At 33.6% G+C, this 23,719-nt stretch overlaps 1 protein-coding gene across 1 annotated transcript in view; it reads left to right on the top strand.

The window, feature by feature from the left end:
- LOC145685868 (pecanex-like protein 4) overlaps positions 1 to 23,719 on the top strand; it is a 136,481-nt gene that overhangs the window by 87,797 nt on the left and 24,965 nt on the right. Inside the window, exons 2-8 of the mRNA XM_081758528.1 lie at positions 624 to 1,246; positions 4,600 to 4,784; positions 6,992 to 7,127; positions 9,342 to 9,513; positions 13,011 to 13,487; positions 17,320 to 17,453; positions 18,303 to 18,558. Coding sequence (XP_081614654.1) covers positions 749 to 1,246; positions 4,600 to 4,784; positions 6,992 to 7,127; positions 9,342 to 9,513; positions 13,011 to 13,487; positions 17,320 to 17,453; positions 18,303 to 18,558 — 1,858 coding nt within the window. The 5' untranslated portion in view covers positions 624 to 748. The remainder of the gene's footprint in view (positions 1 to 623; positions 1,247 to 4,599; positions 4,785 to 6,991; positions 7,128 to 9,341; positions 9,514 to 13,010; positions 13,488 to 17,319; positions 17,454 to 18,302; positions 18,559 to 23,719) is intronic.

The following is a 23,719-nucleotide window of genomic DNA, read 5'->3' as shown; positions in this document are numbered from 1 at the left end:
TGAACAAAGTACTTACCAGAAAATGTTTAAAACATATAGTATAACACAATTAAAAGGAAATTAAGCATGAGACCTTTCACTAAACATTTCATTAGATGGGGGAGGGAAAGAAGTAGGAAAAGAAAAGTAATAACTGAGAAGCGCTCTGTTTGGAAGCCATATGAAGATGATGAAATGAATTTTTGCAAAGAACACTGGGCAGAATTCTAGCGGACCAACCCCTGAATTTCAGTTCCTGTATCAACTACCAAACAAACTACAATTCATTGCAATACCTGAGTTAGAGGCTGTTTAGGAGTTCGAAAAAAAAAAAAAAAAAAAAAGAGTGAGTGAGAGAGAGAGAGGGAGAGAGAAGTTAACAATACCTATAGTACAGCTCATATTCGATTTTTTTTTTTTTAAATGTTCATGGCATCCCTATCAGCCCCCATATTTTTGTAAATTGCTTATCTAATCCTATTTTGCTTGTTCTTGAGAATTAAGATTTTTTTTTGTGTGTGAATTCCAAGATTTTTAATGTGAATTAGAAATGACTTCTTTGCAAAGTAACTGTATAAAATAATGTTCTTATTCGTTATTCTTCGCTGAAGTCCATAACCATTCATGATTTTTTTTTCTTTCAGGTGTAAGCCATGCAGGTGGCTACCAACCAGTTGAGCAAAATGCAAATAATTATCAAGAAACATGGAAGAAGGAAATGCAGGAGGCACTGGCACAGGATACCTAATAATTGAAGAATAATGAGAGCATGGCAGCTCCCCTTATTAACGACTACAAGAAAGAATTTGTACGTAAAAGGCTAATACAAACCTTTCTTGGAGGACCTAAAGTCGTTCTTGGCTACAGTGCACCATGTTACGTCTATTTAGTGCAGATTGGCATCTTTTGCTTTCCTGCATTCCTTGGCACCCTGTTCACTGTCATTGCCGAAAATGGGTTGATGAAACCAGAACTTTACTTAACAGTGTACGGCGTTCTCATTGGAGCGTTTGTAATAACGGTGCAAGTAATAAGTACCTGTTTTCAAGAAAACTCATCGGCAGTGTCGAAATTCAGAGCGAACAACTTACTAGCCCAGGATGACGAAATAGAGTTTACATCTTTTCGAGGACCACAAACATGGGAGTTTATTGTTCCTTTGAAAAAATACAAAGTTAATATTATCGTTCACGCATTAGTGTGTGGAACTGTGTGCGCATTTTGCCTGCATTTTCTGAAGCCGTCCATTGTCAGTGAATCATTTGTGGTAAGTAATAGATATAGTTCTCTTGAGATAGTGGCCTAAACGAGGTGGGTAAGGGAGGAAGAGAAGAATTGGGTGCGTAGAGGAATTTGTCAGCTCCCAAAGATGCTGATTAGTTCTTCCCCGCTTCTTTATTCTTTTGAAAATATTGCAGAGATCAAATAATAATTTTACAAATGGTATGTGCTCATTGTTAGGAAAAATTAAACAACAGTTTGATGCAAACTACAGTTAATAGTATATATTTTTCGTATACAGTAAATAAATAACATTTTCAAACAGAATAAATACTATCAAATGCATCATATTGGAATTCTTTTTAGTGTGATAAATATCTTTTTTTATTATTATTATTTTTTCGAAACTCGCAGGGACGTACGGAAGGGGGAGGACACGGGGGTCCGAACCCCCCCCCCCGAAATTTCGACTTTTTAAAAATTTAGCCTAATTTTAGGGGCAATTTTAGCAATTTTAATATAAAATAGCTTCATATTTAGTTTGGACCCCCCCCCCCGAAATAAATTCCTGGGTACGCTACTGGAAACTCGTGTAAGAGAGTGTAGTTTCAGCATAGTATTTTGTTTAGCTCGATGTGATCTATCAACCGATATATACGAGGAGCAATCAAAAACAAAGTTGACACCTCCGGAACATACACTTTTTCTATCGCTCCTGCGATTGGTGGAAACACCGATGAAAGGTCTCTTTTGGTATCTTCCGACGTTCAGTCGTTGCATTAGTTTTGTTCTCTTCTACGTTGGCGAAACGGAAAAAGCCCATTTTTAGCTTTGGAAAGAGCCAGACATCCGATAGTACTAAACTCTTCTTAAGGCTTTCAAGCTCTCTAAATCAGATTTTCCGCAATTTGCACATGGACATGATGTTTACACATTGCCCAATCTGCGAAATTGCACCAACTGATCACCACACTCCTCCATTCAGCTACACTATTGGTACACTGCCTGTTAAGACGTGTTCACACTTGTTAAATTCTGAATTAGGCAACCTAGGGACTGTATTGTCCAAGTATTGTCCAATGCCAGAACTACAACATTCCGGGAACATTTTGATTGCTCCTCGTATATACAGTATATACATGAAATCTTTATTTCAGCAGAAATTCAAGTTTAAGCGTTAATGGTAATTTTGGCCATTATCTTATTAACCATACTGTATACTATTTCCGTAATAGCGTCATAAAGAAGAGGTTGATCAGGATATTCTTCACTATCAGTTTCATGTTTATAGTTGGCGTGGTTCTTACAAAGGGGATACCTAGTCTAGTGGTTAGAGCGTAAGACTCACGTTCGCGTGGTCCCGGGTCCGATTCCCGGACAGTGCTTCCCAATTTTCGGCGTATCAACGTTGCCAGGGTTGCGTGAATACACACTGATTATAGTCCGATTAGCAAGGTCATTTTGTACAATAATTATGTAGATTTTAGAAAAAATCGAATAAAGTCATATCATGTCTTAGTGACTAACGTGGTTTATACAGGACCAAAGGAATTGCTGCGTGTAAGATAAAAAGATAGTATTGTGAATATGTATACAGGTAACAGGTTCTTTATATAAATTGGTTCAATAAATTGGTTGAAAATATTATAGTTAATAAAGAAGTAATTACTATTTCACTATTACTTAATACCGTCATTATATAATAAATATAGTAGTGCAAATAATATACAGGATATAAATCTGTTTGAAGTTTCATATTATAGTAGCGTACGCAAATTTAGGAGAGACTCAAACACTCAATCAAATCTTATATCTTTTCAAAACAAGCTTGGTTTATATATATATAGTAAATGTTTATTTTTTCATAATTTATTCCTCAAAGGAAATTTAAACTCTGAAATCCTCCTTGTGTACGCAACTGTCATAATATGTTATATAATTAACTTTGAATTTCTTGTTAATTATGCTTAGGCGTTCTTCGTAGGGGAAAGTGGTAAGATTTCCGTTTTTCAACTTTCGTAAGTGCTTGTAATGATTCCCATCAGCATTTAATATAATCGGTATATATTTTTCGAAACCGACCCTGCTGTTCTTCTCCGCAGCTTCGGAAGACTAAAGCACTAACTTAGAAAGTAGCCAGTGTAAAACAATATTTTAAGGAAATAGATCACAAAAGGAAAGGAAAATTAATTACAAAAAAAGTTACAGAAAAGCGAAAGTAAAATTAAGTACAAAAGAAGTTATAGAAAAAGGAAACAAAAATTAGGTATAAAAGAAAATTTATAGAGAAGGAAAATTAAGTACAAAAGAAAAGTTACAGAGAAACGAAAGTAAAATTAAGTACAAAAGAAATAATTGACAAAGGAAACAAAAATTAAGTACATATAAAAGAAAATTTATAGAGAAGGAAAATTAAGTACAAAACAAAAGTTATAGGAGAAAAGAAATGAAAAAGATCGAGTTCAAATGAAAATCTGACATTTTAATCTCTCAAAGCATGAAGAAAATGTTTTTTCATTTTTTTCGTATCATTTTATATATCACTTTTTACTAAATATTATAACTTTTTCCACTTAATTTTCCTTTACTTTTTCTATATCTATTTTTAAGATTTAGAATTTACATTTTTGGCTTTCGGCATATATGACCATATTAGCCCGTCACGTATGAAGGATGACGTCCCTCGGCGAGCACACTATCCGGGGAAGGGAAGGAAGGAAGCATCCTGGGACCTATAAGTTAGGTACCACACCAGCATTTCCCTGGTGTGAATGAGGAAAACACAGTAAACCTCATTCAGAATGGCAGGTCTGAAAAAGCTTTTTACACTTTGTCGACCGAGTGCCCCCAACAGGAATCGAACCCACCGAAGGCGAGAGCGTTAGTGACTACGCTACACGGGGCTACAAGTATATCTATTTTTGTAAGAGTTTAGTGTATATTGGACATTTTTAAGGTAGTTTTTTGAGTCTCTCAAATGTACAGAGGAATACATAAGAAGCTGACAAAATGTTTGTGAATATGAATATTAATAATATCACAAGAAGCACGTACTGTTTGTATGGATTCTTTGCGATTAATTAAGATCGTGAATCGTGAAAAATTCGTAAATGGTGAGACGCTTTCGTGACGTTCATTGTATTATCTTTATGATAGGATGCAATCTTCGGCTACTGTCAGAAAACTATTTTTTTTTAAAATATATATTCCGACAGCCTGATATACAGAATCTCGCCTGCGCAGCAGGATAGTAAATTAAAGAGTTGTAACCGTTACGAGATTTTTCTTTTGAAATTTAACACAGATTCATATTACCACTACAAGAAAACTGTTTTTGTATTTGGTTTAACAAATAGTATACAATATGTTTTTAGGAATCTTTGTTTTTTTCATTTCCAGAGTCAAAGTTCTTTGTGGACCATAGTTCTATGGGGATGGTTTACAGTATGTGTTGCTCATTACCCGTTGATCGTCTTACCTCCTCCAGAAACTGCAACATTTCAGCCACTGGATACTTTCGAGATTGCAACATTATCACGTCCATTCCATGTTGTTTTGTGTGTTGCACCGCAGTGGATCAGGTGGTAGGTATACGTTAGAGAAAACGGATAATAATATAAATTTTCCCAAAACAATTAAATAATTTAAATGTTTTTTAATGATATTTTCACAGCGCTAGAGTGTTGGTTTATTTTAATCAGACCGTTTTTCCCTCTTCTTTTGAAGAGGGAGATTTTTTATCGCGTTTATTTTAATGTTTTTTTTCTCAAAGTTTGTTTCGCTAGTTACTACATTAGCTTCCTTAGGAATATATTAACATATCATATTAAACTGTCAGCATATATGCTTCTACAACAATGAGAAGGGAATGTGTGTTATTGCTGTAATACTATAATGCAGTGCGTTAATATACTCGTGACGAACACGGTAAAGTAACTAGTGAAACCAACCCTCCTTCCGTCCTTCTGCAAAATTGTTTAACTATAAAAAAAAAAAAAAAAAAAAAAAAAAAATCTATGAATTGGCTTGTTGACGTTAGAACATATAATACAGTAGTAAGTTGTAACTTAGCTGTAATTAGTTGCTGTATTAAAAGTCAAATTTTTATATTGACCTCTCTCTAATTAATCTAGTTAATATGTATCCTCCTATACTCTTTGACTTTTCACGTTTCTTCTACTAAGAATATTCGTGTAAATGGAGAAGATCCAACATGTCATTACGTGTGTGCCTCAGTAAACTATATTACCAGATACAATTATACAGGTTTACTTGTTTGGACCTAACACCATGGATGTTCTGTAACACTGGATCTGGTAGGATATTTAAATATTTATACTTGGATGTGTTGTTGAAGTATTGCAACACTCTCATAAGAATACATACACAATTCCCTTTCTTATCTCTATAATTATTATTTTTATTGTGAAACTAAAATAAAGTGATTTTATTGTAATTCATTAGTAATGTTTTATAAATTTGAATACATAAAATAAACTATTATAGATATACTTTGACATGATTCTAAGTGTATCAAAGTAAAACCTCAATGTACTTGATCTTAACAATTAAAGTTGTACTGAGCCAAGTTGTACTGTATCTATATACTTTTCTATCTATCTTTCTACACTTTTTTATCTTTCTATATATCTACAAGTTTTGAGAAAAGAACAGCATTGTAGTGACATTTAGACAATATAGAATTGCATTTTGCAGATTGTCTTAGGCTGCTGTCACATACAGCTGTGACAAAGTACGGTTGTAACAAGGCGGTTGTTGATATTATACTTGATCATTCAGGGTCTGGTTCATAGTGACACCTTTGATTCAACTATGTTCTAAAACGCTAAAACGCTCTAAGCACATATATTCATCTCTTAAGCTCCTGTAGCTAATATACAGCGTTCCCGGTAAAAAATCGCATCCCGTTGGGAGATGATAGGATACGTTATTCAAAGCAGAAAAGTTCCTATGGTGATGTGTTCTATTCTCAACGGTTTGAGAGCTGCATGTTGTTAATCGTTTTGACATAGTTATTCTACAGTGGTGAGACATAGCTACGGTGGTCCTGAATGATTGTGGAATGGGGAAGTGATTAAAAGAAGAATGGTAATAGTGTTGCCATTCAATTCTTTTAGGGACGCCATTCAATTTCCCTCAACAACTCCCCTTCCAAATACACCACTGCTATATGCTGTATACTATTGGAAAGGCTATTCCACATCCATTCAAATGCGCTATATCTCACTTCTGTAGAATAGCTCCAAAATGAACGATAAATACTTTCATACAACTTAAGGTCAAAAATGGTAACCAACCTGTAACTCTCAAACCGTTGAGAATAGGATACATAGCCAAAGGAACTTTTTTCTTAGAGTCGCCTTCCCTATCACCTCTCAAGTGACGTGGTTTCCTCCCGGGACACCTTGTATGTGCTGAATCACAGGGCTAAAGGAAAATTTGAAGAAGTGAAGAATATACCCATGTTTGGTGGTTTAGTATTATCATGAAGCAGAATATAGAACTTCTGAAAGAGAGATGGTGTCCAAATTTGTTTTCTTTCTTTTTTAAACATGATTTGTAAATAAGTCGAACTTTTTTTAATAGGGAACTGCATGCACTGTTTTCTAAATATAAAGCAGAAAAGCAAACCACTTTATCTGTAATTGTAGTTTCAATATTTTTCTCTGTTTCTTCCATATCAATAGTTTCTTCGTAACTCTTTGATTGAGTTTTGTTTGTTTGTTTGAGTAATACTCGCTAATTGGTTAACCTGTGTCTTTTATTTCAGGTTTATGGAGGAGCCACCAGAATGTTTGCTTATACTGAACCGTATAACATATGTGGCGTTTGTATTTTTACCATTTCTCTGGCTGTTCGGTGTCTTGCCTCCTGTAGATGCATTTTTGTTATGGATCGGGGAACAGGTATAAGCACATACTTATTTGTTTTCTTAAGTTCATAATGCTGATTGAAAAGTGGTTAACAACAAATAGGCTCTTTGCTTTCATGTAAGTTAGCAAAAATCTAACCAATGTGTTGTTTGTGCGTGACCATTTTATACGTTAATTGAGTGCCTGAGAGTGAGAAGGGGCTATACCACACAACCTGAAATTTTGATGTAGATACAGTTCCTGTTGGTGCTGCTAACAATTTTTCCAATTACCCTGTTGATATTTGAAAGCAAATAAGCCATTGCCCAATGACAATAACCATACGTTATGCATTTTGTACTTAGTCTAATAAAATTTCATTTTTTCCAAAACTATCTGTTTGTGGCATAGTCCCTTCTCACTTTCAAGCACTCAATTATACTCTTTGTCTGAATGTCTCTACCGGCAGAATTAAATATATCGCGACACTAATGAATTGTGGTTTGGAAAAGCATTGGATAAAATTAACCTTTAGAAATAAGATGACGAGGTAACGGGTTACCATTTAAATTACGATACAAAGTAAGGCATGGCAGTACTCTTGAAGTAACTGTAACGAGTTATTTTTATGAAGTAATAGCATCACTTTTTCAAATTTTACCTGTAAGGAAAGAGAACGAGATTAAAAAAAAAAAAAAAATCATTGCTGAGAATAATTATAAGTATGCTTCTAATTATTCTGTTAGGCCTTGTTTCCATAGTGCCAAACTATACACAACAACACACTGAGCAAGGCTATGTGATAAAAAGAAAGTATGAAAACACAATCACATAACCGTTTCAACACAATAAATGTGTCTTCATCAGACTTCTACTCTTTCTGGCCACTTGGGAGTTCATCACCTCTTACATACTTTCCGGAGATAAATTTTTAATTAGGCTCCGCCCCTGCATTAAAAAGTAACACTTGTGTTATTAATTTTAACTTGTACAGCTATGCACTTGTCCAATTAAAAATAGACGTTTTTACTGGGTACATTCTTGCCCTCTAATTATCCTTGATATGGTTCCCTTATTAATTTGTTCTCTTTCCTTCTTCTTCCTTTTCCTTTCTTCTTCTTTAAGTAGAATCTTCGTCCATTCTTTATTTATCGCGAATCCTGCATTCCAATACATCACTTGCCTCCCGCCTTCATAATTTTCCTAGCTTCTTTCCATTGTCTCACCAATGTCCTGTTCTTCTTCCATGACTTCAGGTCCTGTCCAGTGGTTTGTCTTTTTCTGATGAGTGTTGTTGTTCCTTTTCAATCTTACGTCATCTTTATGCTGTTTTATCTTTTCCTCCATCTTCTTTTTCGTTTCTCCAATAAGAAACTGAGAATCTTCCGTGATCTAATGCTTGAGATTTGGAATTAGATCACTTAGCATTGTTTCTCAAGGAGATACGGTGAATTGGTAATTATCAAGGTTGGCTGCCATCAAGAGCGCCGAATCTGGGGGGCCCGGGCCCCCACAAAGCTGATGTGGACCCCCTATTGTATTTATGAATATACAGTATTTGACATAATTTGAATGTAAATTTGTCTTAAAATTCTCATATATATACCGTCTGCATCGGAATGCCCCCTTCCCCGAAATTTACAGAGAAATCGGCGCCCATGGCTACCGTGAATTAATGGAACATTCATTTATAAACTTTTTTTTTTTTTTTTTGTTTCAAATAAACCAATAAATTTAAAAGCGAAAATGTAAAGTAAATGCGAACTTTATGGTGAGAATAAATGTAAATGATTTATTGAAACCAAAGTATTTTCTGCATATATATATATATATATATATATATATATATATATATATATATATAGGGGAAATTATACAATCATGGGCACTCTGATAGTGATGGGTATCTATATATGAATGTTTCTTTATGCTATTAACCAATGTTTCATTACTTCCTTTAGTTAAATGTAAGAAAGTTCTATCCTATCGAAAATTATGAAAGCTAATATAAATTTGTGTAAATAAATAAAGTTTAATGTTTTTTTCTTTCTTTCTTTTTGAGTAACTTCATAAAACGAACTTTTAACTTATCCAGTGCTTTTCAAAACCTAACATCATTGTTCTCATGCTTAGAAAATCTTCCATAATTGTGAGAAAGTGAGAGAGTGTCACTTAAAGAGCTTTCTTAATCTAAGATAATGTATTAGCTTAATGGGAGTTTTTCCACTTCTATTTGCAACTTTTTATTTCTCTTTTATTTCTTTTTAGGCTGTAGTATTTATTTTCGGCGGCTCTCCTCGAGCAAAGACAAGTAAATTATTTGCTTCTCTGTGTCTGTCGCTTCTTCAGCTACTTTTGTTGTGGTATTTGTGTACGGAGGATATTCAACTTCTCTTTTTGATCTCAGCTATAACAGGATACCTCTTAAGTGTTGATTTAGGTCAGTATTGCATCCACTTTCAGTTTAATTTTACTTTAACAATGGTGAAAATTTTCATGCTGGATTATCACTCAGTGATAGATATATACGTAGTGTTAAGAATTTGGCATACAGGTGATGACATTATCATGACAATCAAATTTCAGTGTAGTGTGATATTAAACAAATGAGAATGGAGAATTTTAATTACTTTAAGCCTGCTCTCGCAACTAATATTAAGCAAGAAAACAAAGTATTATTGTAAGGGAAAAAGCAGGTGGAGAAACCTTTCAAGGGCTGTTTTAGTGACGTAGAAAAAAATCCAAAAGAAAATAAGTTTAATGTTTTTATGAAAATCAAAAACAGGGGTAAGACTTAAGACTGGCCAAACATGATTGAAAATACAGTATATAAGCGAAGGTAGAAGAACAAAGGAAATCCATTCAGATTTTAGATTTTAATTCAGCATTTTGTGAATTAGTGTAGCCTTCTTAGGTTTTAAGATGGGAGAATGATTTTACTTCATTATATCAAAATATTATAAGTAAAAAATTGTATTTCTTTAAATGAAATTGAGAAGTTGTGTATTCTTGTTATTGATTGGTTGATTAGCTGCACATATGTATATAACCGCAGTGGCATTCAACAAAGAAATATGAACTATGATGACATCTGACGTAAATATTCAGGTTATTGTGTAGTATGTGTATAGCTGTAAATCTTTACGTATATGTTTTAATAAATTATGTTAATTTGGTTCTGGAAACATTAGATACTCATTTCATTTGTATATTCTACCTTAAACTCATTTAAATAGCAGTGTTATTTATTTGTAATCTGAGCTTAATTAGCCAAAATAAGAAAATATTAAAAAAAAAAAAAAAAAAAGAACACCATAGTAGGACGGGGAGAATAAGAGATCGTATAGGAATAGGAGCATTGTCTACTAAAATATATGCACAATACATGAGGGACAAAGCTTGTAACGATATTATGACTTGAGTCCTGTCAAAACAATGATGTAGGTCCACACTGATAAATAATATCAATTGTTTCACTCTCTCATATTTCTGTTTAAACCATATTAACCTAAAAAAAAAAAAAAAAAAAAAGCCACGCTTTTTATCCAAATTTTAATTGAAAATGTAAGGTGCGACCAAATTTCACAACATTACAAAAAATTGATTTCGACATACCGTCATATTTGCATGCTCTTTGAAATAATGCTCTTTTCTAATTTCGAATCCTCGGCTCCTCATACTTTCATTAAGTGTACAGGATGGTACAAAATTAACCCGACAAACTTTCGGCGATGATATCTGATATCAAAACATGATGGGTCCAAATTCGCTTAGTTTTAGATGGTAGAAACGTGCGAAGTATCGGGAGAGAAGTTGAGTTTTAACAACAGTCAAATGCCAGTTAAAGGAAATGAGAACCATAGAATCCATCAGTGTTAAAAGTATGGACGAAGAGACACTGTAGAAGGGATCCTCAAGGAATGTAAGGGAGTCTCCATTATTTTCTAACATAAAGGCGAGTGGAAGTGAGACTGAATGCTACAACTACAATGCAAGAAGTCGCCGTTGGTATATCGATATCTTCAACAGATGCAAACTGGCGTTGGAAATTAATAATTGATGTGAGGCTGCATATATACAAGAAGTAAGAAAGGGGAAGAACTAAATCAACGAAGAGAGATCATATAACATATATACGGGGTGCCCACAAAGTCCACTTACCCCTGAAAATTGAAAATAAGTAACATAAACTACTAAACGTACGTAAATAACTGAATGACATGGCTTTCGAGAAGTTTTATTGAGATAGGAAACATTAAGTGACCAAAGGGTCAGCCTGTCGACCGTCATTCTCATGACAAAGGATAATACGCCGCCAGGTTCTGTGCGACATTTTGCGGAGCATTGCAGGTGTAACTTGAGTGAAAGCTTATTTCACAGCTTCAGTCAGTTCGGCAGTGATATCGTAACGGTTTTATACAATGATGCCCTTTATGAACCCCACAGCGCATTAACACAGTTGGTGAGCTCTGGGCTTCGTGATGGCCAGGTAAGTGGTGCGGGCAGATCCGGACTACCATGACCAATCCAATGCCCACAACGTTCACACAATCTGAAATAATGGAAAACTTTACATTAGCATTTATAAAGGGGTAACGGGAAAACTTATATTGTCATTTATCAAATGGTAACAGGAAGATTATATTATCATTTATCAAGGGGTAACGGGAAAAACTTACATCAGCATTTATCAAGAGGTAACGAGATTTTGTGGCCACCCTGTATATATATATATATATATATATATATATATATATATATATATATATATATATATATATATATATATATATATATATCACACCTTCCGCATCACAATTAGTTCTTACGAAACATACATTGTTTGCTAAATACTAGATATATGGTACATAGTAAAATAAAATTACTATATTTTTTCGACTTAAACTAGAAAATTTTTTCTTTCTCTCCTTCAGATTTTAAAGAAGTGGATTGTATTGAATTTAAATGTGCGGGTTATTTTAGGGCCAATATAATGCATGCTTTTTATGTTGTTTTTTTTCGCAATTTTTGGTAATACATAAGAATTACATGAAAATGTATGTGGTTATTTTTTTTTATACTTTTCTTGTAATGTGAAAGATAACATAAATTTTGGACAATGCTCAAAAATTGCAAGGAAATACGTTACTAATTTTTTTTAGAGGTAAAATATAAGATTTGTCTAATTTGTGTTCTTTATGAACGAAGATGTTAACCTATATTTCACGAATTTCACCCCAAGAACCAATTCGTGTTTTGACCTTTGGAGTAACTTCCGGTACACTTTATCTAGTGATAAACAGAAAACAATATTTTTCTAGCATAGTATTATTAAAATAAGGAAAGAAAGCAATTGAGGCAAATCTTCAATTAGGAGTAATGTAAAGTGTAGCTTTAAAAAAAAAGTCACTATTTAATTAACTCTATGGCCTATGGAACCCGGAGGTTCAATGCCGCGCTCACAAAAGCTCTCTACTGATTTCTATCCTTAGCCAACTGGATCCAACTTCTACTTCGTATTCCTATTTCTGCGAGATCCATCTTAATATTGTCCTCCCATCTGCGCCTAGGTTTTCCTAATGGTCGTTTTCCGATTGGTCTTCCTGTCAAGACTTTGAAAGCGTTTCTACTTTCTTCCATCGTAGCTACATGACCTGCCCACCTAAGCCTCCTAGACTTGATGACCCTAACAATATTTGATAAACCGTATAAATTATGTAGTTCCTCGTTATGAAGTTTCCGCCATTCCCCATTCCCGTTCGTCTTGGGTCCGAATATTCGTCTAAGGATCTTGTTCTCAATTACTTTTAGTTTAGGGTCTTCGCTCAGAGTAAGCGATCATGTTTCGCAACCATACAGCAATAATAATAATAATAATAATAATAATAATAATAATAATAATAATAATAATAATCCTGTACATATTGTTATTTTCAGGTGGTGTCTTTGACTTAGTGGTGCGCTCAAAAGAAATCAAGAACCAATTTGGCAGTAATAGTAAAAGTACAAAATACGTTGCAATGAGCGTTCATGGAGTAACATTCCCGCAGACTTTACCCTATCATTCAGTTCGTTCTTATAGACTGCTTGGGCTTTGTGAAGTGGTGATCCACGTAGTATTGCTGATTGGAGTTTCGTTGTTAGTTCGATATGAACACGAAGTTATTAATGACTCAGGTGTCTGTTGGAAAAATGAGACGGAAAATATGACATTGGTATTTAATCGAGGAGAAGTAGGAACTCAGCCCTTGTCGTATACGTGTGTGTTTTTATATATAATTTTAATTTGCACAAACGAAATCCAGAAAGTATATTTATTTTTTGGACTCCTTCGAAATCCATGCTTTTTTATTTGTGGTAGCCAAATCATGAGAAAAACAATGTCAGCAATGAAGTCAATTTTGTTATACATTGGTAAGTAAAATATTGTAACATAAACATTTCGTTATTTAAAGTAATTTGTTTAAGGTGAAATTTAATTTGATAATTGTATAAATACCTGCAAAAATATGGTTTCAGCTCACAATGTTCTTTTCTTCAAAAACTGGTTCGATTTGTCACCGAAACCTTTTCACTTTTCTTCAATAGTTTTGGGTTTTTACTGAAACCAGTGTGATTTTCGCCGAAGCCTGTATCCTTTCTTCTTTGAGTGTACTTATTTCCAAACAAAATGACGAAGAAGAAAAAAATTTATTTTAGAAATTCGAAATTTTTTTTGAAAGTGTTTAAAAACCGGTTCCGTACTTTCTAAAAATCGAAAAACCAGCTTTTGTGCTCACCACTAATTTAGACGCATTCTTGATTTGAATTAAATTGATATAATCATGCGTCAGTTGAGTTCTTTCAGTAGAAAACTTCTTTTCTTAATACGTTACGAGGTAGCACAAAACTTCTAACCACTTACTTGAATTTTAACCCGTACCTACTCGAATTTAATTAAAGTTTTGTTCGATATCGTACAAATAATTACCGGTACTATCTTTTCTGTAAATGTACTGAAATTGTATAAGCAAAGTGAACATTTTTTTTTCTCGTTTAATAACATTATTAAGCAAACTGAAGTACTCAAATCGTTACTAGCTTCGTTCATAGAATTTAAAAAAAAAAAAAAATGAAATGAAATCTTTGAGTTTTACGTCCCACAGTTTTGCCGATTAGGCTAAAGGAAATGGTGATGAGGAGTAATGAATGAAATGGTGGAATGAAGAAAGTGGGAGGAAACGGGAGAATCCCGAGAAAACTCACGCACACGGTGTTTGTCCACCACAAAGTTCACTTGACGGGGGCTGGGATCGAACCCGGAACCCCAAGCATCAGAGGTGAACGCTGTACCACTGAGCCACCGCGGCCCCCATAGAACTTTTAAGATGAAGCTGAGAAATGGCAAGATGATATGACTAATCTGGCAGTGCCAATGTACTTATCTTAGCGAGATCATTTCGAGAGCTTTTTTTGCTCTAATTTTTGGTCGCTCCAAGACAGAACTCACATATTTATTAATCTATAACCAATATTAACCCTCATACTACCAACGGGGTGGGGTGGGAGGTACTTTGTGCCCACTTCAGTATATTTTTTGTAATTATTTTTCTAATCGTTTCTTTAAAGTTATAAGAAAATATGTCATTGCTCAACATGTTTAGCTAAAGTGTGTACCGTACGGTGGTTCAAATTGAACGTTAGTGTATCTCATAAAATTTGCTATTTTAAGTTGGTGGGCACAAAGTACCCCCCAGTGAATAGGAGATGTGACTGACATTTAGAAGTGTCACTCCTAGATGGCAGCATAATAAATAGCTGTTAGTCTTATTCCGTGTACTGTTCACTTTAGTCCCTGTAAGTTTTTGTGAGAGTTTCTAATGTGTTTCTTTTGCGAGATATATTTAATCCCAACAGGTGGGCACAAAATGACCCCCCTTCCCTCCTTGGTAGTCCACGTTACAGAAAATACCTAAGTGGTGCGAGGGTTAAATAAAAGATAAATCATGGTAGTTGGTCAAGAAAAACCTTACACATTAAAAAAAAAGATGAACAAAACTAAATAAACGAAACACAAAACTTGCTGTTTATCGACTGTCAAACCATCATTTCACATAATATAACCCATGCAAATTTTATTACTTATTAACCGTTTGAGTGCTATGATCAATTACTCCGTTATCACACCCCTGAGTATGTGCATAATTTAGACTAAGGAGTAAGTTCAAACTTGATGAAACTTAAATTTTTGAGTGAAGCTGTTAATAAATAATTCCGGTTTTTGTCAAAGATGCCTTTATCCAAATTTAACTTGGGTTTCTTCTTTTTTATATAATAAGAGTCAGGTACATTCCTTTTCATATATGATATAGTTTTTCTAATGATTTTAATCTTCTAGACATCCCTGGATGTTTGAAAAGTCCTGAAATCGATGAATTCTAATGTTTAGAGTCTTTTACATGTCTTACATTCTGGTGTAGATATTCCTGTATTCATACCAGTGTAAGAGTTTTCACATTGATATGTAGTTTCATATACTCGCGTATGAACATTGTTCTTAACTTTTCTTTCCTTCGAAATTTTTCACTGTAGTAATTGAAGATATATAGTTTGCGTGAAAATCGTACTTGTTAGCAGGTTTATTTAAATTTACACATAATTTTGGCTAAAAAAAGAATAGAAATCCACTTGTTATGATTATGTATAACCGTATTATTGGACATCTCATGGATATCCAAGCCCTTTTTCTTACTTGTCTAAAGCATCTCAAGTATATCCTTTTATTTTCCCGAATTCAAATGTAATTTTTACTTGATTTGTAATTTTATTTTCTATGTAGACTAATCTATGAACTCTTAAAGGAAGGATTATTTAAGGATGCGAATTAAAGCATGTTTAGAAAAATTTGCAAACTTACCTTTTATTTGCTGCATATAATATTTAATTCTCCGTACCGTTTCTATGTTTCCTGACATCTTTCTCAGCAGATCTGAGCAACTCATCCCAATTCTTAAAATTTAATCTTGCATTTTATATCTCTATCTCTAAGATGGAAATATGAAAATATTTCACAGAATTTAAAATTCCATTAAGGCTCCGAAGTTCATTTCAATATCTTTGTAAGGAACTTGCATATTTTCTTTAATATTTCTCACTCACAGACACTAGTTTTACTAAACTTCTAACAGTCATGAATCATTAAAAATAGTAATTATAAAGGAAAAGCGTATTACGTACTTTTAGTCCGCCACTATTTTACTATAGGTGGAACATAGAAAATATTGAAATCTCAGATTACAGTATGTTTGTTTTGTATGTATTTGTTATTTTTAAAAAAAAATAAAAAATCCCTAATATTTCATAAAGTATTGTACAACTAAATGCTTTGTCTTAAGTGTACATAATATTTGGACTATATATCCTACTAGTAGCTGAACTATCCGGCATTGCCCGAGAAAAAGTTTTAATAGTCTATAGTTTTTCGAAATTTGTCCAGAAAACACTGCATATATAGCCATAACAATTATGCCGTACTAAAGTAAACCTGAATCGAGGAATGAAACGTCACTTATAAAATACAATTTTTGAAGACACTAACATCAATTATTGACAAGGAATGAGATACATCATGATTTTGTATTGGTACACTTATGTTTAATCTGTATCAAGTACCTGGCGAAACATTTTCTACACAGCGGTCTCTTTCTGCAGGGACGTGCGCAGGAAGTAGGTCCTGAGGGTCCGGATTTCTTCCCCCATCCCCACCTGAAATCCCGCCTTTTTTTGTAAATTTAGTCTAATTTTAGGAGTAATTTTACAAATTTTAATTTTACTATAATTTATCCTCATGTTGACTTTGTATCCTTCCCCCTAAATAAATTTCTGCGTACGTCCTAGCCTTTCTGATGGTTACCTAGAAGTGTGCCAAGACAGCGGTGGTGCGTGTTTGTGTAAAAGACAAACAAACATTCAGCTTTGTATATAAGAAAATTTGTGTGTTTCCAGTATTAACTTTCGTTCAGTTAAGAAGGACTATAATTAGCAAATACCTTGGTATAAATTTATCTAACCTCAACATAAAGCTGTCCATGAATAACATATAACTACTATGAAAGTATATTGCATCTTAGGCCTGGGATAGCAAAGTCCAATCTGAATTTCGTCTAGAAATAAAGGATTTCGAATTAAAAAATGAGCAATGTTTATCTGTTCAATATTATGTAGTAGACAAGTAAATAAAAGGAGATATTTAATTGTATTTTTACAGGTATTCCGTTCTTTATGATGATATACATTGAAGTTGTGTCGAAACGGGATTGTATCCTCAGGGAAACATTTGTAACGGAAAGCACTCTAAATCGTCTGGTAACTACATTGGCTGTTATTAGGGCTTTTCGATGGGTAAGTGTAACAGTTGTTACTTCTCGTTGTTGTAACTGAATTAATGTTTTGAAGTAGGAAATAATTTATATAGATGCTAATTTGAATTCCAAGCACATCATAATAATAGTATCACTGTTCGCAAATTGAAAAGTTTCGATGCATAACAACCTCTCCTAGTAGTTTTTTTGTGTAATTATTCCGTTGTTAGTATCATTTATCAATTGCAATCTTTTTCCTCTCCTTATTTTTCATTCCAGCAAAACTTATCATTCCTTAAGATACTATTTCTTGTCAAGTAGTGTCATAACTACCATTAGTTATTATACATAATTACATACAAATGATAACGTAATGCAACATTTCCTTCCTCTTGTTGTAATACTTTTGTAGTTCAAAATCAGTGGCGTATTTAAAGGGGGCTTCCGGGCTTAAGCCTACCCCCTAAAAAAATACTATTTTAAAGTAAATGAAATATCTTGCAGAATTTTCATGTTTCCAGAATAAAGTTAGCAAAGCCCCCCTTCCACCTCCCCGAAACAAAATCATAAGTACGCCACTGTATCAAAACGATATATCTAAACCAATAAACTGGGATCTGGAATGAAGGAATAGGTTGAGAATTTGATGTCGTTACTGATGCCTACTCAAATACTCATTTGTCCTCTTTGATTAATACTCCTCGAACAGTATTATTACACTTTGAAACAAGACAAATTTTTCAGAGAGGTTAAGAAAAATAATTAGCAAATTTTAACGTGTATGGAAAATGATTCATATATATATATTTTTTTTTTTCGCAAACACTTTTTTCTTCTTTCTTTTTTATTTTAAAAGTGTTTACAATGTACTCAATATTTCCTTTTGCAGATATGGCAGATGCCAGATATTGCTCTACTGGATGCAGTGTTGCTAACTCTCGTCGATAGTTGTTTGCTGTCTTCTTATTTCTATTCTTACATTCCATTCTGGAGTACCACAAGTCACATCGTCAAATTCATGGTTATAAGTTTCCTTAGAGATAGAACGTCGCAGATTTTGAACAAATCGTATTTAGTTTTGTTACTTCTTGTGTCGCCATGCATTCCTCATAATCAAATCAAGGATAATGATTGTCATTTATTTAGTAAGTAGTGTATAACTATACATTTTTTTCCCTTTAATTCATTTGTTAGTGTTAGTCAAAATATAGGTTGAAGTAATTTTACATTCAAAAAACTTAATATTAAAAAGAGGGGAATAATATTCGAAGTCGAGAAAGGCCTAAATTTAATGGAGGTGCTTTTGCAGCATATACGTAATGAGACAGGAAGAACACTGAAAAATCTTCAATTATTATGGCCAACTACGGGAATTGAACCATGATTTCCAGAGAACCGGTAATGCTAGTGGGTCATCTAACTGCATTAATATTGTGTTTCTTTCTTTCTTTCTTCTCTTATTATTATTATTATTATTATTATTATTATTATTATTATTATTATTATTATTATTATTATTATTATTATTATTATTATTATTATTATTATTATTATTATTGTTGTTGTTGTTGTTGTTGTTGTTGTTATTATTATTATTATTATTATTATTATTATTATTATTATTATTATTATTATTATTATTATTATTATTATTATTATTATTATTATTATTTTATAAGGACAAAAAAGTAAAATGAAATGAAAAGAAATCTTTGTGTTTTAAGTCCCACGCATATGCTAGTTATTCTAAAGGAGATGGTGATGATGAGAAATGAATGGAATGGTGAAATGAATGAAGTGGGAGGAAACGGGAGAACCCGGAGAAAACCTACGCACACAGTGTTTGTCCACCACAAAGTTAACTTGGCACGAGCTGGGATCGAACCAGGGACCCCACGCCCCGGAGGTGAACGTTATACTACTAAGCCACCACGCCAGCAAAATTGTTACTCAAATTGTATATAATCTGTTTAAATGACCTTCTCAAGGCTGTTCACTAATTCTTAAAGCCTTTTTATCCCGTTCTCTTAATTTTTGTTAATAGGTATCATAATGTGCGGTATAACAGCTTTGTATGTTAGCCTGTTTAGTATGTATACTATTAAATAAAATAATACACCGTGAATTTAAGAAAAAACCCTCTGAATTGCCTTACTTTAGCTCTCCCGTGCAATCTTCTTCTTTTTCCGTCTTTTCCTACTATGGGTTCGATGTTTCTGATGAGTCTTCTCCATAAAGCCCTGTCCCGGAATGCTTGCCCTGTTAGACCTTTCTCCTTAAAGTCTTCCTAACCATGTCCATCCATTTTCTTGTTAGTCTTCCTCTTCCTCTCTTTCCATTCGCCAAAACCATCATGACTGGTCATCTAAATAAAACCTCAGTTTTCCGCTGCGGTAAATGCGTTAAAAAACTTAGCAACAAGCAGCAGTAATTATCTTTTCCTGTATTTTCTTTGTTATTGGAGTGGGGATTGCGGAGTAATATTGAACTTTCGGTGATCAGAACTGGCACTTTCTTAGAAGCCTTTTAGCTAAAAATGAAGTAAACAGTTCTCAACCCGAATTTTTTCGTGTTTGCGCAAAAGATGCATTCTTACAAAAATTTGTAATCGTCTTTATCAATAGTTGCTTACACGAGGATAGGACAATGTTAAAGGTTATGACTAATTTTGTAAGAATGTGTCATTTAGATTACCGTGTATTAAAAATATATTTTAAATTTTCTTTTTTTGTCATCATACATCAAATAAACAGAGGAAAAAATATAGTAAATTTAGCCACTTACATAGCTGTGAATGTTCAGTAATAAAAGACTTGCTGTAGAAAACAATGTAAGGGCCACCTTGAAATTATTTCTTTTACTTTATTTTTTAAATACGTTTATGCCTTAGTTAGATTTTCCTACTTGGTTATATGCTAGGTTATATTTCTAGGCAATAGTTTTATTTTATTTTATTTTTCGCTTGGGCACAATTTACTTCTTTTGTCTCTACTATTACAGTAACTATTGTGTTTGGCACTTACATCGTTTTCTACAGCGAGTCTTCAATTGATGATAATTATAAAACAATATCAGTGACTTTAAGGTTTTTCTCATACATTGTTAGTAGTATCAAGGCGACCATATGACTCAATGGCAGTAGTAGCGACGCAAAATAGTCTCTGCAACCAGCAGGCAGTAGCAGTACTCCCCGGTTAAAAAAGTTGCCGTAATGATGTAAAAACATGTACTTCTTTTTGAGATTTTTCGTATAATACAGAGTTTACAGTGTCTTGTATTATGACGTCATTAACATGCGTTTTGATATTTTTTTTTTTTTTTTCTGGCTGAGGTTGAAGTAACCTCTGAGATCTCAAAGGTTGTGATTATCTCCACCCAATTGTCATTCATAAATAAAGCTTTACAATTAATGTTGTTTAAAAAAGTTGGTTAAAATAAATTATTAATAAAAGTGATTTAGAACATTAGTATTTAACTATAGAAAAAGGAAAGAAAAATCTGACAAACTTACGTATAAACATACACGTACATACAGAGTACACATGCAAGTTTTTCAATTTCCAAATGCCGTTACCATTTGTTAACTAACTGTAATAGGGTAGCATTTTAGAAAGAGTTCAGTTCCTCAAGTACAATGTGTTTCAAAAAGAATGCCCTGATTTTAGAAGTCCATATGTATTGATAAAAACACTACAAAAATTTGATAAATTGCAAAATCTTCAAGTTTTAGCTATGCTATTACATGTGTCCACCAGCAGCAGCACGAACAACATCTAGACGATAGCTAACTTCGTCATAAACTTTACACAATGTATCTGCGTTTACAGCAGTTATGGCGGCTGTTATTCTGTTCTGTTCAAATTGGCGATACCGACGACGAATGTTTTTGGGTGCAGGCAAATCAATGGCAAAACGCCGACGAAAAGCACACTGGACCGAAATCACTGATTCAGTCTGTGCAAACTGCAGCACACAAAACACCTTCTGTTGAGCGGACGCCATGTTACTTCTGACTGACTGCAAACTGAGAAGACGCATTGACTGATATCTAACGGCGATTTTTTGAAACTACGCCCATTCAAATAACACTCATTCCCTTGCCGGCACATCCCATGTTCCGTAATTATTACCGTCCAAAATCAGGTGATTCTTTTGAAATACGGTGTATATTTCTATTGCGCTTGTTACTCGTTATATAGCATTACAAATTGTAGTAACCATAACACTCAAATTATTTTAGCTTTGTAAGAACATTAGAACCTAATCCTTCACCTAATCCTATTCCATGAAAATATCAATCTTGATCCATACAATAAAGATATGAGTAACTTTAAGTTATGCATGATTGTGAAGTAAATTATGTGAGCATATTGTACCGTATTGTGTTTTTATATTTATTTATTTATTCATGTAGTTTTGTAATTTCTTATATAAGTTGTTGTAAAGTTTCAGTTTTAACCTTTGTTGTCCTTTGTTTTTGTATTCTTATTATAAGTAAGGAAAAAAAAAGTAATCCTAGGCCATTGTACATTTATTTTTAGCGTAAAGTATAGTTTTATTCTACTTACTTCCTTTCTTTTTTTTTTTTTTTTTTTCCTCTCTGATTGATAAGGAGCTCATGATTATATTTTCTACTTAGCTGCAGCTCGTCAGAGTATATCAATAGTTTAAAAAATCTTTGCATTCGTAATGTGAACGGTCTGGAATTTGATTCGATTAATCTTAAGAGCAAAACAAACAAACAAACAAAACTTCGATACCCTTAAAATTAAAGAATTTTGCAGTAGTAGAGTTTATTTATAGTTATACTTTAGAAGTGTCTCACAGATAGATATATACAGTACTCAGAAAAAAAGGTATGAGTTGTTATTAACTGTTTAAATGTGTAATTAAAGAACTGAGAAGAGGTAAGAGATATGTCTTACAGAAGTAATATATTTTTAAAAAAGAGTGCAATATAGTGATTTTATGGCCTCTCTTGTAACCGTTTTCTTTGCATGATTCGAAGTGTTTTTTTTTTCCTCTGGTACTACAAACCTAATGACATACAAAAAAAAAAAAAAAAAAACTATACAAAATCATAAAAGTAATCAACATACGACATAATCATGTAACAAGAACTTCACGAACGAGCTAACGAATCAAATATGCATGCAAGAGGAAAGTACAACCAATAATGCCCAAACTAATCATTTACAGATTGTACATTGTGTATCTAAAAGGACCATACAACTTTGAAAAATCATATTGATTAAATTATTTAGCTTACATACAAGATTTTGGTGTTCATTTTGTAGCAAAATACATTTTTTTTTTCTTTTTTGTACCTCATACCTAAAGAGATTCAATGCGGCATCCCATCTGAAGTCGATTACCTGCAGCATGTCAGGTGTGATTTGTTTAATTGCGAGGTAGATCCTAGCTCTGAGCTCTGGTAGAGAAGCCGGTAAGGGTGGAACAAACACGATATCCTTGATGAACCTCTTAAAGAAGATATCAAGAGGTGTCAGAGGAGCGCGGTGGCTCAGTGGTAGAGCATTCACCTCTGGTGCTTGGGGTCCCGGGTTCGATCCCAGCCCCAGCCAAGTGAACTTTGTGGTGGACAAACACCGTGCTCGTGGGTTTTCTCGGGTTCTCCCATTTCCTCCCACTTTCTTCATTCCGCCATTTCACTCATCCCTCATCATTACCGTCTCCTTTAGTCTAACCGGCATAATCGTTGGACGTAAAACTCAAAGATTTCAAGAGGTGTCAGATCCAGTGAACGTGGGGGCCATACAATTGGCCCACCTCGGCCGATCCATTTACCTGGACCAGTAAAGGCAGCTATCTTTGTTCTAACTGTTGCTAGCGCTTGCTTGTTTCCTAGCTAGTGTACTACGTGAGTCAAAACTTGATGTAGTTCGCTACAAAATGACACCAAAACCGTGTCTGTGATATAAATGAATAAATCAATATGAGGTTTCAAAGTTGTAAACTCTTTTAGATACACCCTGTAAGACAAAATCGGAGGAATCAACCGTTTCTATAATTTTCATATCATGCACAGAATTTAAATATGTCTCGAATTTTTCATTGTAATAATACATTACTCATTCCACAGGGTATGTGCAAGGAATGTTGCAAAGAAAGAACACAAGAAGTGCCGTAACACATTAGAACATATTTCCAGAAGTAACATAAAATCGTAGACAGTGATTTTTGAAAGAATTACCGTAACCAAACAGTTGAATCAAGACTATGAAAAGCATTCATTATATGCAGTAATTACCTGTTGATGTGTACTTGTACTTTAGATGTGAAATT

The sequence above is a fragment of the Thermobia domestica genome, chromosome 5 (assembly GCF_964235325.1).
Source record: "Thermobia domestica chromosome 5, izTheDome1.hap1.1, whole genome shotgun sequence".
Lineage (NCBI taxonomy): Eukaryota > Metazoa > Arthropoda > Insecta > Zygentoma > Lepismatidae > Thermobia > Thermobia domestica.
Note: the sequence above shows the minus strand (reverse complement) of the source record. Positions and strands in the feature narration are given on the sequence as shown.